Source organism: Sphaeramia orbicularis, chromosome 9, assembly GCF_902148855.1.
Source record: "Sphaeramia orbicularis chromosome 9, fSphaOr1.1, whole genome shotgun sequence".
Classification (NCBI taxonomy): domain Eukaryota; kingdom Metazoa; phylum Chordata; class Actinopteri; order Kurtiformes; family Apogonidae; genus Sphaeramia; species Sphaeramia orbicularis.
The window spans coordinates 11665875-11682600 of NC_043965.1; the positions used below are offsets into that span (position 1 = coordinate 11665875).

At 36.3% G+C, this 16726-nt stretch overlaps 1 protein-coding gene across 2 annotated transcripts in view; it reads right to left on the reverse strand.

Moving 5' to 3' along the window:
- Positions 1 to 10515, reverse strand: part of gak (cyclin G associated kinase) — a 37743-nt gene extending 27228 nt beyond the window's left edge. For both annotated transcript variants that reach the window (XM_030142914.1, XM_030142913.1), the window contains exons 1-7: positions 10148 to 10515; positions 5815 to 5876; positions 5568 to 5627; positions 3616 to 3730; positions 2619 to 2761; positions 2289 to 2414; positions 445 to 534 (exon numbers count right to left, since the gene is read on the reverse strand). In XM_030142914.1, the coding sequence (XP_029998774.1) occupies positions 445 to 534; positions 2289 to 2414; positions 2619 to 2761; positions 3616 to 3730; positions 5568 to 5627; positions 5815 to 5876; positions 10148 to 10289 (738 nt within the window). In that variant the 5' untranslated portion in view covers positions 10290 to 10515. The remainder of the gene's footprint in view (positions 1 to 444; positions 535 to 2288; positions 2415 to 2618; positions 2762 to 3615; positions 3731 to 5567; positions 5628 to 5814; positions 5877 to 10147) is intronic.
- Between the last annotated feature and the right edge of the window lie 6211 nt (positions 10516 to 16726).

Consider the following 16726-nt stretch of genomic DNA (forward strand, 5'->3'; position numbering starts at 1 on the left):
TCTGTCTGTTACTAAATGTTTTTTTGCATTTGTAGATCCACTGTGATCTGTAAGTTATGTTAATAATACGCTGAGACATAATATTGTAGAAATTGTTCTAACCTCCAAAATTTTCTCAATATTATGCCTTTTACCAAATGGTTGTGTAACATTGTGTGTAATGCACATGTATGTGGTAAGTTGAGGCATAATATTGTTAAAATTGTACTTATTTTTCTTACAAAATTTCCTTTTTTTCAGGTTATTGGCATCTTTATGTGAAATACTTGGATAATTGAATGTTTATATTGTACTAAAAGGAAGAGAAAAATTTATCATTATTCATTACATTATCATATTATTATTTTATTGGTCCGGTCTACTTGAGGTCAAACTGTTCTGACAGAAAATGACTTTGACAGCCCTACACAAGATGATAGACAATACAAAGCTACAGGCTCTGACCCAGATGTCTTGTTTCTCGTTGATGGGGAAGTTGGAGTAGAGATCAATCATCTCTGGCGTTCGATATGCTGGAGTAGTGTTCCTTGTGATCTATAAACAGATAAAGACACAAGAAGAGAAAAGCCATAAACACTTAATCACTGCTGAACGCCACAGCAGATCAAACCAGGGCCAAGTATCCTGCTGCGCTGGCATTTTGGTCAATGTTGCCTACAAACATTAATCAATATCCTGTGAATACGATCTATCCTGACATACTTTTTCTCGAGTACCTGCTACAATATGTGCCTGATAGACACGGGTTATCAGATTTGGAGCCTGGGGTCTCCTGGGTGCTATGTTCTGAGGGGGTCTGTAAAGACGTTTGTCTGTGCTCATAATAGAAATAACAGAAATGAAATTCATCTGATTGAACAGAGCTTCCTGCACCATCAGATTTTAATTTGATCAATGGTTTCTGTTTTGTGTCTGAACAGTGACCTCACCGCTGTCATAGGTCCACTGTGACTGCTAATTGTACATTGTGCCTTCAGTTTAAGTACTGGATTTTGACAGTATAATTACATAAGAGAATACTCAGTCACAGAACAATGACTGTGTTTTTTTTCTTTGGACATTTTAAACTAAGAATTTAGTGTTATATAAAAAAAAATATGTTGTACGCACCATTAAAAATGTTCAAATCTGCAGCACAGAATACACTGATGAGATTATAGACACAGGATACAGACTCTGGTACAAATCTGGGTTCTGTGACAGTACACAACTCCAGAATATTATTAGCGTGTGCGTGTAAATTCCTCATTTAGATCATAATTTTGTTCTCTCCATATCGACTGAACTTGACCCCAAAATCAATAAGATGGAATTGGGGAAAAAATAAGAAAATAAATAACATTGAATGATTGTTGGTGTCTATATTCCAGCCCTGCAATGAAGTGGAGACACGTTCTGGGTGTACCCCACCTTCATGTGGGTTGATGTGGTATGGAATGACCCGTTACTGCTTTTGTGACCACCAGGCTCGATTATTGTAATAGACTTTATGTGGGGGCTAGTGGTTCCTCCGTCGTCCGTCTTCAGATGGCGCAAAATGCTGCTGTACGTCTTTTAACCGGCACACGTACACACCAGCACATTTCCCCCATTTTAGCCTGACTCCACTGGCTGCCCATACATTTTAGGATCCGTTTTAAAATTCTTTTATTTACTTTTAAATCCCTAAAAGGCCTTGCCCCGCCCTACCTCTCTGAACTGCTGCAGCTTTATATACCCCCCCGCTCTCTCAGGTCAACTGACCAACTGCTCCTGAGTGTACCAAAAACTATGCATCAGTTCAGGGGTGAGCATGCCTTTGCTGTAGCAGCTCCTAAACTATGAAACGATCTGCCTCTTCATATCAGACAGGCCTCCTCTCTGTCTGTTTTTACATCCTGTCTTAAAACCCATCTTTTCTCCTTGGCTTTTGAAACCATGTGAGATGTTTGAAGGTACTATCTTTATTCTATTGTTTTTATTTGGTAGTGCTTTATTGTTCTTATTTATCTATTTTATTTATTTATTTAATTATTTTGTTGTGTTTAAATTGTATGGCTTTTTAATCTATTCTTGTATTTTATTCTTTTTTATTTGGGCTTTATTTATTCTTTTGTAAAGCACTTTTTTCTTTTTTGTACAGTTTCTATGTCTTTAAATCTATTCTGTATTTTATTCTTCTATTTTGGTTTTAATTATTCTTCTGTACAGTACTTTGGTCCACTGCAGTTGTTTTAAAGTGCTTTACAAATAAAGTTGGATTGGATTGCTGAGACTAGATCAGTGTTTGTGTGTCCAGGTGTGTGTACCTCATCCTCCACCATGGACCTCTTCTGTGCGGACCAGCTGTAGTCGGGATAATGTGACACAGTGGTGGCGCTGCCAAAGTCACACAGCTTGATGGTGCCCTGGTTACTAATCAAGAGGTTCTCAATCTGCAACGCATCAATATGTGAGCAGTCAGTCAGCACGTCAACTCATCACTTCACACAGTAACCAGTGATTTCAAACTATCTTCAAACAGAAATAAAATATATTCATCGCAATAAAATGATTCATTCAGTACTATGTCTTTATTTTTTTTCCTTTTGTTTCATCACTCAGCTGACAGTCACAGAGGAAGCCGTTCGCAGACCAACCTTGAGGTCTCTGTGTATGATTGGAGGTTTCTGTTTGTGCATGTGCTGCACGGCACGGCACGTCTGGTACAAGATTTTCAGCACAGTGTCACATGACAGGGGAGACCTCTGCTCCACCCGCTTGATAAAGTCCACCAGCTGACCTGAGGGAAAGGAAACGCAAACGGATGAATGAATGAATGAATGAATGAATGGGAAAAGTTACAGCAGGTTGTTTGGTTAGTTAGTCATGAGTTATCTAATCTCACAGCTTTTAGGACACTCACTGTAAACAGGCCAGTGTTTTATCATAAAATAATGTATCTTATCTGAACAGGAATAACTGCAAATGAAAACAAGGGAAAAAGTAAACGGAGTTTAGTAATACCACCGCCGCCTGGTCGCACAACACTTCCTGTTCACTGATACCATACCCGACCAGGAATTCATTTAGTCTTAACAGTCAAAAAATTTGTTTAAAAAAATGTATTGAAACGCACATGTGAAAAACGTGTGAAATTTGGAAATAATCTGAACAATAATGTTCGTGAAATCAATTACACAGATTTTCTTAAGTGAAATTTTCAATTATCTGTAAAAAAAAAAAATGTTTTAATTATAATTCAGCCGTCAAACCTAGTGGTAAAGAACATGTGTGTGAAATTTGAAAAGAATTGAATTATCAATGTTGGGTATAAAATCTCAGACAAAAGGACAGACAGAATTCCTGGTATATCTATATACGCCGCCTTGTGGGGTGAGTGGGGGTATAAAAAAAAAAAACTGCTGAATGAAAACTAAGTCTGTTGTAACTGAACAGAAAGGAAGTACAGCAGGAACTACGGGAAAACGGTTTCTTAACCAAAGGTTTCAGCTGAATTTACAAGGAAATGGTGCTGACTGCTCATTTTTATTACACTAGAAATCTGAATAAACACTGACTGAGGAATGAGCAGTCGATAGAAAAGGAAGTAGAGTAAGTACAGATCATGAACAAAGTGTCTTTCTATGTGTTTACCTTTACACAGCTCTGTGAGGATCAGGAACTCAGCCTGGCCGGTGTCTGATTCCTCCTTACTGATGGAGGCAGCAGAGCAGAATTGGACCATATTTGGATGCCCAGACAGCTTTTTCTGTGGAGCAAGAAAGTTAAGGGCCACAAAAGTTTCCCTTGTTTCATCTCCAACACACTTTTGAGAGAGTTTTGGTGAATTTACGAAAACAAAACTCTATTGTAATGAGTCTGTCTAATGAATTCAGTTACTGGCCTTTGAAGTGTAACCAAGCAGGCCTTAGGACATGGCTTTCAAAACCTGCAGTCCACTTCTCAAACACTGAGCACAGCAAAGCAGAGATAAGGACAGGAAGGAAACACTGTTCACAAACTGTTTAAGTCACTGGGAAGCTTTACAATTCTGCCATGTTAGCATTCAAGGCATTGCACACACTTAACCTCAACAAGCACAATGTTGCAATGCATCCCAGAGAACAAGTGAAACAGGGGGCAGGGCTTACTAATGCCCCCGCCCCCACCGCACAGCACTTTACTCCTCCTGCTCACTTATACCTTGCCTCATCAGGGATTAATGTGGCATTTTAAATTAAAGATAAGTGTAAACTAGATTAAACTACATAACTGTCCTTTTTTAGTAGTTCAGTCCAACCAAGACAAATATTATTCTGTCAAAGTCTTAACTTTCAATCTGATCGCACTTTGTCTGATGAATTGGGAGAATAGCCGTCAAGAAATCGGTTGGACAAATTTTCAAAAATTTGTAAAAAATAACAAAAAATTAAATCCAGCCATTAAACTTGATACCACACCTCTCCTGGTAGTACAGAAAATGTGTGTAAAATATAAAAAGAATCCAGTTAATCATCTTCTCCAGTCGAGAAACTGGTTGGACAAAAATCTCAGACAGATGTATGGATGGAAAGACGGACAGATTTAAAGCTACATATTCATTATACCTCCGTTCGAACTAAAATGAGATACCATTTACCAAAGTGTGACACAGTGTACTTGACAGCAGGAACACTTGTTGAACTACAAAAGAAAAGTACCAGTATTTGGAACCAACAGACTTTTCTTCACTGTTAATCACAAAATAAAAATACTGCTATAATGTCTTGGCCAAAGACTTATTATACTCAATATTCAGCAATTTCAAGAATATGTGTCATTATCTTTAAAGACAAAATCTAATTTATCAAAAGTGAAGAGAGACATATAAACACAGATTTTAATTATTTTTTTTGAAACTCTATTCAATACTGTATTAAGAACGTTCAACTTTCAATAAATATTGTTCATATTTTGATGACTTGGCAGTCAGTTTAAAGGCTTTGTCATTGTTCTTGAGTATCGGTAATGTCAAAACACCTAATCTGGTCTAGTCTGCTGGGGCTGCACAATGATACACAGAAAGGGAAAAATATCTACATAACATTGTTTTCCAAGACTTTTCATGAATTTGCTTCTTCTGTGACAAGGCTGAGATGTCACATATAAATATACATTAAAATAAAAATAAAAACAATTGAAGGAGACATCACATTTAAGTAAAGCTAACTATATGTGAAAGAAGGGATGAGGAGTGTCAGGACTTTATATGACTGTCAACAGTGGATAAGAAATACAAACATCAAACAGAGCACTTCGAGTGTCTAAACAAATACTGACAAACTTCCAACTTTTAAAGGTGCAACATGATCCGCAGCTCTGCGTTTATGAAAAAACAACGATGACATAATCAAGAGGCAGTGTATGTAAAATCCCATCATTCATGTTTAGACATCGGTGGTTTAAAACTATGAAAGTGGTCTGTGAATGACACAGGTGAATGCCACATGTGGTTTAATGAGTATTAGACTTCCCTTCATCACATGCCAACTTCCGCTACAGACTGAAATATCCTAAAAAGACACAACCAGTGTCTTTCTTTCGAGGTCCAACAATGAAAAGGATACCATGAAGCAGACTTCCTGAATTATTTCCTTGTTCTTCTCTTCCTCATTGGAAAGCAACCTCTGAAATAAAAGCATCATTAGCGTCAGTGACTTATTAAACATCTGCTTTGTGCATTTGCCATAAACAGATTCTGAATCACAACAGCACCAAGAGCATTCTATCCCTATATATTTAACAACTATGTGGAAGTATTACAGTTGACGGCATGAGTAAAGGTCAACTGGGGGGTTTCCTTGGAATTCTTACCTTGAGGGCATAGTCTTTTCCACTGCTCATGTCCTGGGCTTCATATACAAAGGCAAATCCACCTGGGAAAACATAAAGAACATGAAAGAAGGTGTTAATTACACTCTAAAGTAATCACTGGATCCATAAGAACTATACTGTGTTAACTAGTTCTTGAATGTATGCACATGTATATGTATTTTTGCCTTTTACCTTCCTAAACCTATCTTAATTCACATTTACATTCAATTTAATATATGGTCATCGCTGTCGGGCGGAAACCTCTTATGTCCAAAACGGCTATTTTTCAGGAAACTGGAAAAACAATGTACATTCTACATAAATGAATAGAGTTAAGAGATGTAGTCACAAGCTGTTTTCAACACTTTTCATTGGTTAAATATTTCTAAAACTGTCAAGCCAACGTGAAGACAGACCAACAGAATCATTTTATGACAAAAACAAAAAACAAAAATGGACTTATGAGGTTTCCACCTGACACTGACGGTATGATGGAATTGAATCTACTTCTTTTGAATGAATTAAACTTATTATTACCTAAACACAATGGTTGCATACAAATACATTTACTCATGTACCGTGGTTAAATATAATTTTGACACATTTTGACAATTAAGTAATTCCATTTTATACTACTTCATACCTCTATGCCAGTACATTAAGTGGAAAAATAATATACTTTGAACTACGTTTATTTGATTATCATAGTCTCTTAATATTTTTGTGAAATGTTAACATGACATGAGGCAGTGTTGTAATACTAGTAAATCTACTCAGTAGTTGTAAAGTATCTAAAATTGGTTCCAGGTTAACAAAAACGACATTCAAGAGGTGCTATGTATTCCTTAGAAATAAAAACAGAATAATACAATACAATAGGTTATGCTACTTATTCTACATAAATTATATACCGTCTCTTCAACTGCTTCTTAACTTACAATGCATTAATATAATAGGCAATACCGGTTATTAAAAATAAATAAATAAAAAATAATAATAATAATAATAAATTTCATTTGTATATCACTTTTCATGGAACTCAAAGACACTTTACATTCATTCATTATCTGAACCCGCTTTATCCTCACTAGGGTCATGGGGGTCGCTTTAAACCTATCCCAGCTATTTACAGGCGAAGACAGGGTACACCCTGGACATTTCGCCAGTTCATCGCAGGGCTGACATAAGAGACTAACAATCACTCTCACATTCACACCTATGGGCAATTTAGATAAACCAATTAACCTATCACATACAGCAGATAAAAACAGAAACCAAACACATTAAAACAGATAAAAAGCAGGTTCAAAAGACATGACTGAGTAATATTAGACTCACTAACTACCATCTTCTACTGGCAAACAAGATGGCATTGACCAATGTTTCGCTGTAGTTTTATTTTCATTGTCTTTTCAGAAATGTATAATAGTGTGATGAAGGGCTGACAGACTTTCAAAAAGATTGGTTATTTCTATGAATGAAGATCTTTTTGTTTCCGTAGTAGAGACGGGACACTACCAAAACAAAAATTATTATCAGCATCGCATTTCACAATCAGTGAATCCCTATTCTTAAGAGCTCTCTGTCCAACACACCCACAAACACTGAAACCTGCCAAATGTGACCACAGGCTTATCTGCTGGTCACCGAGGAGCCATGCTGGAGAAACCGGAGCTTATATGCCTTGCTCAAGGACACCGCAACACAAGAAAGCATTCTTTTGACAAGCCTACCTTTATTCCCTTAAGGCCAGAACTAAACCCTTTCTGAATATACACCATTTCACTGAAGGTGGAGTTAGCTCAGCAAGAATACAGAGGATGGAGAATCAGTTAGGTCTTAAGAAACTTCAGTCAGCTGATAAAAACTGTATCCAACTAGACATGAACTGTTGTGACAATTCAAGCATGCATGGTGTCACATTGCCCTCCTGCACTGTACTTTATGGGGGAAAAATCAGCACTGAAAATAAGTCATTTGCAAGTCATTTTCTTTGTTTGATTGAGTGAACTATATGGTTACCTCATAGACATTAAGGTTTTCATCAGGTGTGTAGGTCTGTGTTCACTATTAAACACACCCAGCATGTCCCAGGCCAAAGTAACCATAGTGACTAGTAAATCAGCTACCAGGCTGACTTTACTCTGTGAAAACCTCAATAAACAAGATCAAGATTCTAATCTGTAACACTTGGTTGCATAGTGAAGATTTCTCAGTGGCTTCCTTTAGTGGGTCCTGATTTTCTGGCAAAGCCTTAATTCAACCTAAAGAGCAGACAGTCATCCAGTGCATACTCTGTTTAGCTAGTCATAACGCATGATTGGGATGCATATTTAGACTTAACGCATGCCTTCTCTCAAAACTATGAAAATCAGCAAGCTATGGAACCAATACATGACTTATTCTCAGCAACATTTACGCTCAAGTATTGCTGACTCTGCTGTGACAGTACTCGACTTTCTCCATGGGAATCACATGTCTTCTTCTGGTTTGCCCGGTGAGGAGAGGGACTGAAACTTGAAAAGCTTTACTCAAATTACCAAGACACTCCAAAGAACATGTTTGTTTAAAACGGGGATAAACATGTACCTTCTTATACTCAAACATCCTAAATCCTGCTATACTGCTCTATTTTTATTTTTAAGTTTGTGTTTGTTTAGTATTACCAAAGGAATACGAAAGGAATGACCCACAGTTTGTTCACCCTCACCCTGACAAAAACAGATTTCTAATGTGATATGTGAAGGGACCAAAAAAAGACAGGAGAGACCAAGCAGGTGTTGTTGTGGCCAAAACCTTTTTTGTTGAGTAAAGGTAACAATCTTTGCCTCCTTCACCTGAAGAGCACCGGGTCTGTGGACATAAGTGCTCGATACTATGACAGAAAAAGCACAGGCTGCAACTGTTGCAGCATCAGCGTGATGACCCAACAACCCTTACCTGAACTGATTCAGAAAATGGTTGCCTGTCTACAAGTGGCTGGCAAAGCAAAGAGAAAAACAAGCAGATCCTAAAAACAAAGAACTATTTTATCAGAGCTACCCCATTGTATTCCCATTACAAAAAATAAAAAACGTAGAGAATATTTGTAGAATGTTACTTGTGACATTTTAAATCAATTAATAAAACTGGGGGTCACTGGATCCTGACATGATGATGACTATTTCATCACACCAAGACTGAGAATGCAGTTGACAAAGGGTACCTCAGAATGAGTCAGAGTGTTGCAACATGGTAGCAAAAAGGCTTCAGCAAAGAAAATCATAGTCAACCAGAGTCTGATTCAACACTTCAGTGTGAAGTGGTTCAAGATGGCTCACATTTTTGCAAAAGCATGAGGTAACAAAAACAGAGATATTCAATCACCTTCAATTGTGCTTTTCTTACATTTTTCTCCACATGACTACATTTACAGAAAGAACAAACATTCAGAGTACAAGAGTATTATGAGTGTAACTACTGTAGCACCAACTTCAGTCATCTTATATAATTCTGTCATTACATAGGTGGAAAAACTGGTTACATATGTACAAATCTAAACAGAAACAAACATCTGGGACTAGTCAAGTCCTGAAGATATTTTTACAGAAGTCAGCAATGGAATGAAAGATAACATTTAGTTTTGGAAACTAAGGTAATGATCAAGTTCAAGATTTCTCTCGAGTTTACTTGAAATTATATGTAGAAATCTGTATACATTTGATATTATACAATCCTCATGCACCCTCTTGTTATGGGTTTAACACATATAATCTTTTGTTGACTTGTTTTTGTAACACAAAGAACCAGAAACATAATGAGTGGTTAATGTAAACAGTAAAGTAGAGAAGATCCACCAGTGTGGTCTAGAGCAAACCTGTGTGTTGGCCAACACTAAAACAAAGAGTCCTTTTAGACTACGTACCCTGTCAAATGAGACGTTTAGGGGAAAACTGCTATGATCTATGTTTTAGTTCACCTCACAACAGCGTCATTTGTCCCCCATCATCACCCTACCATGAGATAATAATGATAAGGTTAAAGGAATGTGAGTGGAAGTTAGTCACAAAGTGAAATGTGCTTAATGTACAAACATGTATCCTGTCTTTGAAGTACGGATAGCCTCAGCAGACAGGAAAGTCATGTATGGTCGAACTAACCCGCAATTTACTGGACTATCAACTGGTGTTTACGTGGTGCCTGAAGGCTCTGCAGTCGCTAACACTCCTGACACTGACGGGGTTACCTATAAATGTAAGTCACGAACGTTAGCCTGTTAGCTAGCTACTTCAACTAGCTACCATATCTAGTCAACAACACTGCCCAAGCATTGTTCTCGTGTTAACCAACTCACCTTCTGCTATCACCCTTTTAATCCTCAGCTTCATGTCACCGAGCTCAACGACTTGCCCCACGAAGTCATTCTGGTCCCGACTTGCCGCCCCGGATGAACCGGGCCCGGCGAGAAAATCCAGTGCCGACTGAAACAGGGACATGTTGTCCTGCGCCCCGCTTCAGGTTCACAGAGGCAGGCTCCGGGCGTACGGATAAAGCTGTCTAACTCCAGAGAAACTCAGCATAAACACTCTACGGCGGTTTAGTTGGCTAAAAAGGGTCTGGATTGTGGTGTTATTATTCTATCACTGGAAGCAAACATTCTCTTCCTGCTGCTAGGCTGACGAGGCCGCCACCATCGCCACTGCTGACTTCCGGGAACTGTAGTGACGTCACGGCACGATTCAGTCATGTGACAAAAAATTATATATCAAACAATTTAAAAACACTCAGCTTTTATCAAGTGTACAATCAGAAACATGCTTTAAAATATAAAATTTACCGTTAATCTGTAGCTACAAACAAAAAAAATACTGATTTTGTTTAGTCTGTCTCTAAATTAATTACAAATTACAACTAAACTAAATAAATGAATTAGTCTCTGAAGTGCATGTGATTACTGAGGGCTGAAGCTTTGTTGGACCTGACTGACTGAATTGAGCCAAAACTGCTTAAATTACAAAATATTGCGTAGGTGAAAAATTAAAAATGAAAGATGCTGAAAAAGCATGATGTACAAAAATATCTGTCAAAGTAAAAAAGTTACAGTTAAAGAAGCTGAAATGTTTTAAAGCAGCAAACTTTGACAAAGTGAAACAAAAAAGTTGAAGAAGTTGTAATAATTTAAAGTAGGGACATTGGTATAGAGTAAATTTAGTACTGAATTAGGTTAAAATATAAATGTTGTTCAATTAATATTAAAGAGGAAGACTGGCTTAAAGCAGAAAACAGTGTGGAAGAATTTAAAAAAAGCGGAAAGATAAATGTGAGGGGGAATGTAAAACACCAAGTAAATAAGTATAAAACATAGTCAGATTGAAAATAAATTTGAAGGGTAGCTGAAATACATAAATAACTATATAAAAATAGTGCTTTTTGTGTAAAAATTGCATGTATGAGTGAAATTTGCATCTTGTGACATCTGATTGTTGTTATAAATAGTTATATATAGTTTTTGGAGTTGTAAAAAAAAAAAAAAAAACCTGTCCATTGAACAGGTTTATTCACCATATTGTGACACCAGATGTTTTGTAGATAGTTGTATGTAGTTTTCCCAAAAAAAAAAAGCCAGAGGCATTGCTTGCATTTTCATGTAAATAGTTGTACATAACTTTTGTTTTTTTTGCTAATTTTTTAGATTATTTTTACAAAGTTTTCAATTTATATGTTCAATCTAAGTTCTAAAAATATTTATTCAACATGTTTTTGGTGAAAAAAAAAGAAGTAAAGAATCTAACTGTTTCTGACTGGGATTTCACATTCTTTGTGTGATTTTAGGTTCAGTGTGTGTTTTGAAAAAAATAACTGTACGGTCACACAGGAGAGGTTGTGCTGAAAAAAAAAAAAAAAAGATACCAAACAAGACAGGTTTTTTAAAGAGAAACAAAAGTATTCCAAAATGACCAAAATATACTGATACTCCTGAGAGGTACTAAAGGTCAAATTTGGGATTAGTAACAAACCCATAATGATAATTCTTGTTTGAAGTTTTATCTATTATTACCATAGAGTTACAACCCTCCTCAAGACTGGGACAAGGAGGGAGACAATGATAGATGGTATAGGCTAGAAATGATTTATTTTATGAAAGATAAATTAAATTGACATAATGCATCAGAGTCAGTCGGTAGAGTAAGAGGTGTCTGAGTGTGTGTGTGAGTCTACGACAGAAACAACAGAAAACATGCTGCTGCCACTGGTCTGCCATGGTGAGGGAGTCCAATCTTGGCAAAATGTAAGCAAGAAAATGAGAAAACAGCGAAGAGGTGTTTCACAAGCCAGCACACACTGGACCCAGGTGTGGCTGATCCTGGACTGAGCTAATACTAAGACAAACAGGGACATCTAGTGTCTGAATGGAGTAAGGTCATCACACTCTTTTCTAGGTTTGTATTCAGGCTGAGGTTAAAAATGTGAAGATAATTATTTGCTTCAGTTTCTCATTTGTAACCTTGGCCTTTGTAATTAATGTATAAGTAGCATTAGTAATTAGGAAAGTGTAAAAAAAACACCTTTCTGAGAGTTTTTATTCTATTCTATTTAGCGTTTATATATTTATTAAATATTTTATCTTTTTTTCCATTCTGTAAACACAAAGACCTGGGTAACTACACATACAGTAGTATAGTAGTATAGTAATTTTTCATTCTATCATATCTATTGATTGAATGACAATAAAGCTGAGTCTGAGTTACAGCACTGTTTTGAACTAAACAAAATTTACTGCAAAAGAAAAAAAGTATTTCACTTATTTGTAAATATGAAGCTGAATACTGTATTTTCTGTAATTTCACAGTTTGGCATAAATAAAGTACATCTATCTATCTATCTATCTATCTATCTATCTATCTATCTATCTATCTATCTATCTATCTATCTATCTATCTATCTATCTATCTATCTGTCTGTCTGTCTGTCTGTCTGTCTGTCTGTCTGTCTGTCTGTCTGTCTGTCTGTCTGTCTGTCTAATCTATATGAATTGGCACTTTTTACTCTATAATGGGAGAACAGACCCTATAGGGCAGAGAATGGACCCTTATGAAAGATTTAAATTTCTAACTATGCAGCATGCCTCTGTTCAAAGTAGACATTTATTAAACAATTAGCAATTAAACACACTTCCATTTGCATTTATTCATTTCTGATCTATGCCATAAAAAACAAATTGCTTAAAACTGGTGGCCATGTGATTTTTTTTTTAAATAAAAAAAAAAAAAAAAAAAAAAAAAATTGCTGTATTTTTATGATTCGTTGTTAGATAATATGTATGTTGATGCTGCTGATGTCATCCAATGTCAAATCTGTGCATCATCTTGGTATATGACAAGATTGTCAGTAGTTTCCAGTTTGGTCTCCTCTGGGGCCTGTATCTAGTGAACTTGTTGATCTTTGATTAAGTTGTTTGTGTTATTTGTGTTTTCTTTCATGGTTTTTACTGGTTTTCTTTAACCTCAAACAGAAAAATGTTGTAACAAAGGTTGCCAAGGTTGCAATGACAACATACTGAACAGAGAAGCCTGTCTGAATGGAACGACACACAGCTGTTAAAGAAAGTCCATCCTGCCTGACAGCATCCACCCCTGCAACCAGAGCTTCAGATTTTGACCTCAGATTCCTGCTACAAATATCCACCAGCAAAAACAAACAGATACTCATTCCAATAAAAATACCTTTACCCCTTCAGCCATTACTTACTTTACAATGGAGAGACAAAAAAAAAAGTTCTGCTTATTAACTGCATCATAATAAATGAATAAATCAAACTGATACAATATCTGAAGTTTATTTAAAGTTTAAGCTGCTACCACCACTGCTGTCTACCATCACGCATGTAGAGGGTAAGCACACTGCCTTGTTGCCAGATATTCAGAGTTTCTTCTTCGTTTTATTTGAATAGCAGAATAAACTGGAGCTGTAGATACTAATTTATACAGTAAAGATATTCCAACATTATGGCCACATTTTAATTTGGGAATCTTCTTCAAATCTAAACAATCAAACTTTTATATAGTTTGGTCTTGGCATAGACAGAAAATTATAAATGTTACTTGAATACCTAAATTAACCCTTTAAGTGCCAAAGTTGCATTTTTGCAACAAGCAACAGAACTGAATGAAACAGACCATAGCTCCAGACAGAGTTGTCAACTCTTGTTACCACTTCCCACCAATAAATGGCAGGCATGTGTTTCTTCGATCCTAACACCATCTGAAGGCATGTTTCTATTCACAATGAAGAAGAAAATTGAGTTTGGAAGGTGTGGTCCTGACCTGGTTTAGGAAATAAGAAAGTAAAATTTTGAAATTGTCATATCAGTATTGAATTATACTTTTTTTTTTTAACTCTGGCATCAAAAGTGTTAATATAACATTAAATGTTGAAGATGTTAAAGAAAAATTACATATATTTAAAATATGCGTATATCTGCAATAAATATTGACATTTAATGTTATAAAAAAGTTGAAGGAAACTCGGAAGGAAATTGTGTTTTTTTTCATATTTAGGAAGACACAATTGTGTGATAACCTTTTTATCATCTAACATTGTGGGGGGAAATAGCAGATTTTTAGGGTTAATTTTATTTTTTGAGTCATTGTTTTTCCTTACATTTCAATATTAGGGATTTGGCACTATCATTGGACCAAAATGGCAAAACATTCTCTCAGCGCTGATTAATCTCTGGCTGATTAGTTGGTGCCAAACTCTGGTGCCTAAAGGGTTACCTAAGTTAAACAAGAAAAGCACTCAGAGTGCACAGACCTCTGCCAAGACAGCTGCTTAAAACCAACAAAAATGGTAAATCTTGTAGGTCTTTTGTTAGTATCTGTCAGCCTGCGCCTAACAGTGATCATGACCCAGAATTAAATGCAAATTGAGGTGGATTGAACACAACAAAAAAAACAAAAACAATTTTCATGTGTTTGTCATGATTTCAATGAATAACAAATATTCAGTCTTCATTGCACTTTGGAATGTTAGCTTCTTTTTTACCTGTCAGAGTCAGTACAAATTCTATTTCTCAAACCTGATGGTGCTGCTGTAGACATACATTACAAAATCCAGATCAGTTAAATCCATGACAAGACAAAATGCCTAATGTGACCACTGCCTGTTACCAGATTTCATCTGGACCGCATGAGATATGAGCTGATGTGGAGGCAGAGCCAGGATAAACAGATAAAAAAAAAAAAAAAACAGGCTTTAGAGTCGAGCAGGGTCTATTTCAGGTCAGTGTTTGTGCCACATCACAACTATGTCAGCATTTGGTGAAGATAAGGCTGTGCTTTTTGAACCAAGAACACCCAGCATGTCATATTATTTCATGATCAATAAGGAGTTTGAACTTGAATTTCTCTTGGCATGTAGGTGCTACTTTCATGATTACCTCCGCCAAGGAGGTTATGTTTTTGCCAGGGTTTGTTTGTTTGTTTGTCTGTCTGTCTGTCTGTTTGTCTGTCCGTTAGTGTGCAACATAACTCAAAAGTTATAGACAGATTTTGATGAAATTTTCAGGGTTTGTTGGAAATGGGATAAGGAAGAAATGATTAAATTTTGGTGGTGATCGGGGGTGGGGGGGCCCACGGGGGGGCCCATTTCCAACAAACCCTGAAAATTTCATCAAAATCTGTCCATAACTTTTTGAGTTATGTTGCACACTAACGGACAGACAGACAGACAGACAGACAGACAGACAAACAAACAAACAAACCCTGGCAAAAACATAACCTCCTTGGCATGGGGGGGCCCACGGGGGGGGCCACTGATCAGCCTTGGCGGAGGTCTGCGCTCTCCGAGTGCTTCTAGTTTCAGTGATAAAATGTTATAATCACTTTTAATGCTGCTGCATCAGGTTATTTACCGCTTCTCCTCAGCTTTTGCTATTCGCTCAAAACTGAAACACATTTGACTAACCCATAAAGACCTAGTGCTATTTTTGTGTCAGTCCCCATATTAATTTTTCTCTCTATTTAACCTTTCGTAAGTGATTTATCACCATTTATTATAATTTTACTTATTGCTCTGTATTTTGCATTTTTTTCAGTGAATATCAGGTATTTTCCTATATGACTGGTCTGCGTGTTTTTTTTATTTGTTTTTTTTTTTAATTATTTACCTCAGAGATTAAATGTGATAAATGTGTATTTCAATAAGATCAATTGGAAAATAAAAGACAAAAGTGCTGGTTTGCTGATGTTTTCAAGGTATATGATAAAGTGTTATTACACACACACACACACACACATATATATATATATGTATGTATATATGTATATTCAGTATATATAAAATAGAGCAGCCAGATTGCCTCTTAAATGTTCCTTTAGAACAAACATTACAAAAATGCATCACAGTCTATCATGGTTGACTGCTGAGGCAAAAATTAAATTTAACCTCCTCCTTCTTATGAGGCAAGCTATTGTGAATGAGAGACCTGACTTTCTTACCCACAGAATAAGGCACAGAGATCTACAACATAATCATGGCACCAGACAGGTTACCATGGGTCACCTTGAACTTCCCAAACCAAAAACGAACCGACTGAAAAAATCTGTCTTTTACAGAACCTCCAGTCTATGGAATAAGTTACCTTCATACATCAAACAAACCAAAAGCTTATATTCATTCAAAAAACACTCTAATAGGAACTACTCAGGGGAATACAGGAATGCAAATGATTGTTTTGACTCTCGCTATCCAAGTTGCTGTAAAGATAAAAGTTTAAAGGTTTTAAGGTTTATGTGTTGAGATGAAACTTTCAGTTTGCTGATGATAACAATGAATTGTAAACTTGTTTTATTTATGTATGTACAGTATTTTGTAACAGTTTTTGCATTTTAACGAACCCCAGGAAGAGTAGCAACCACTATGGTGGAAGTTA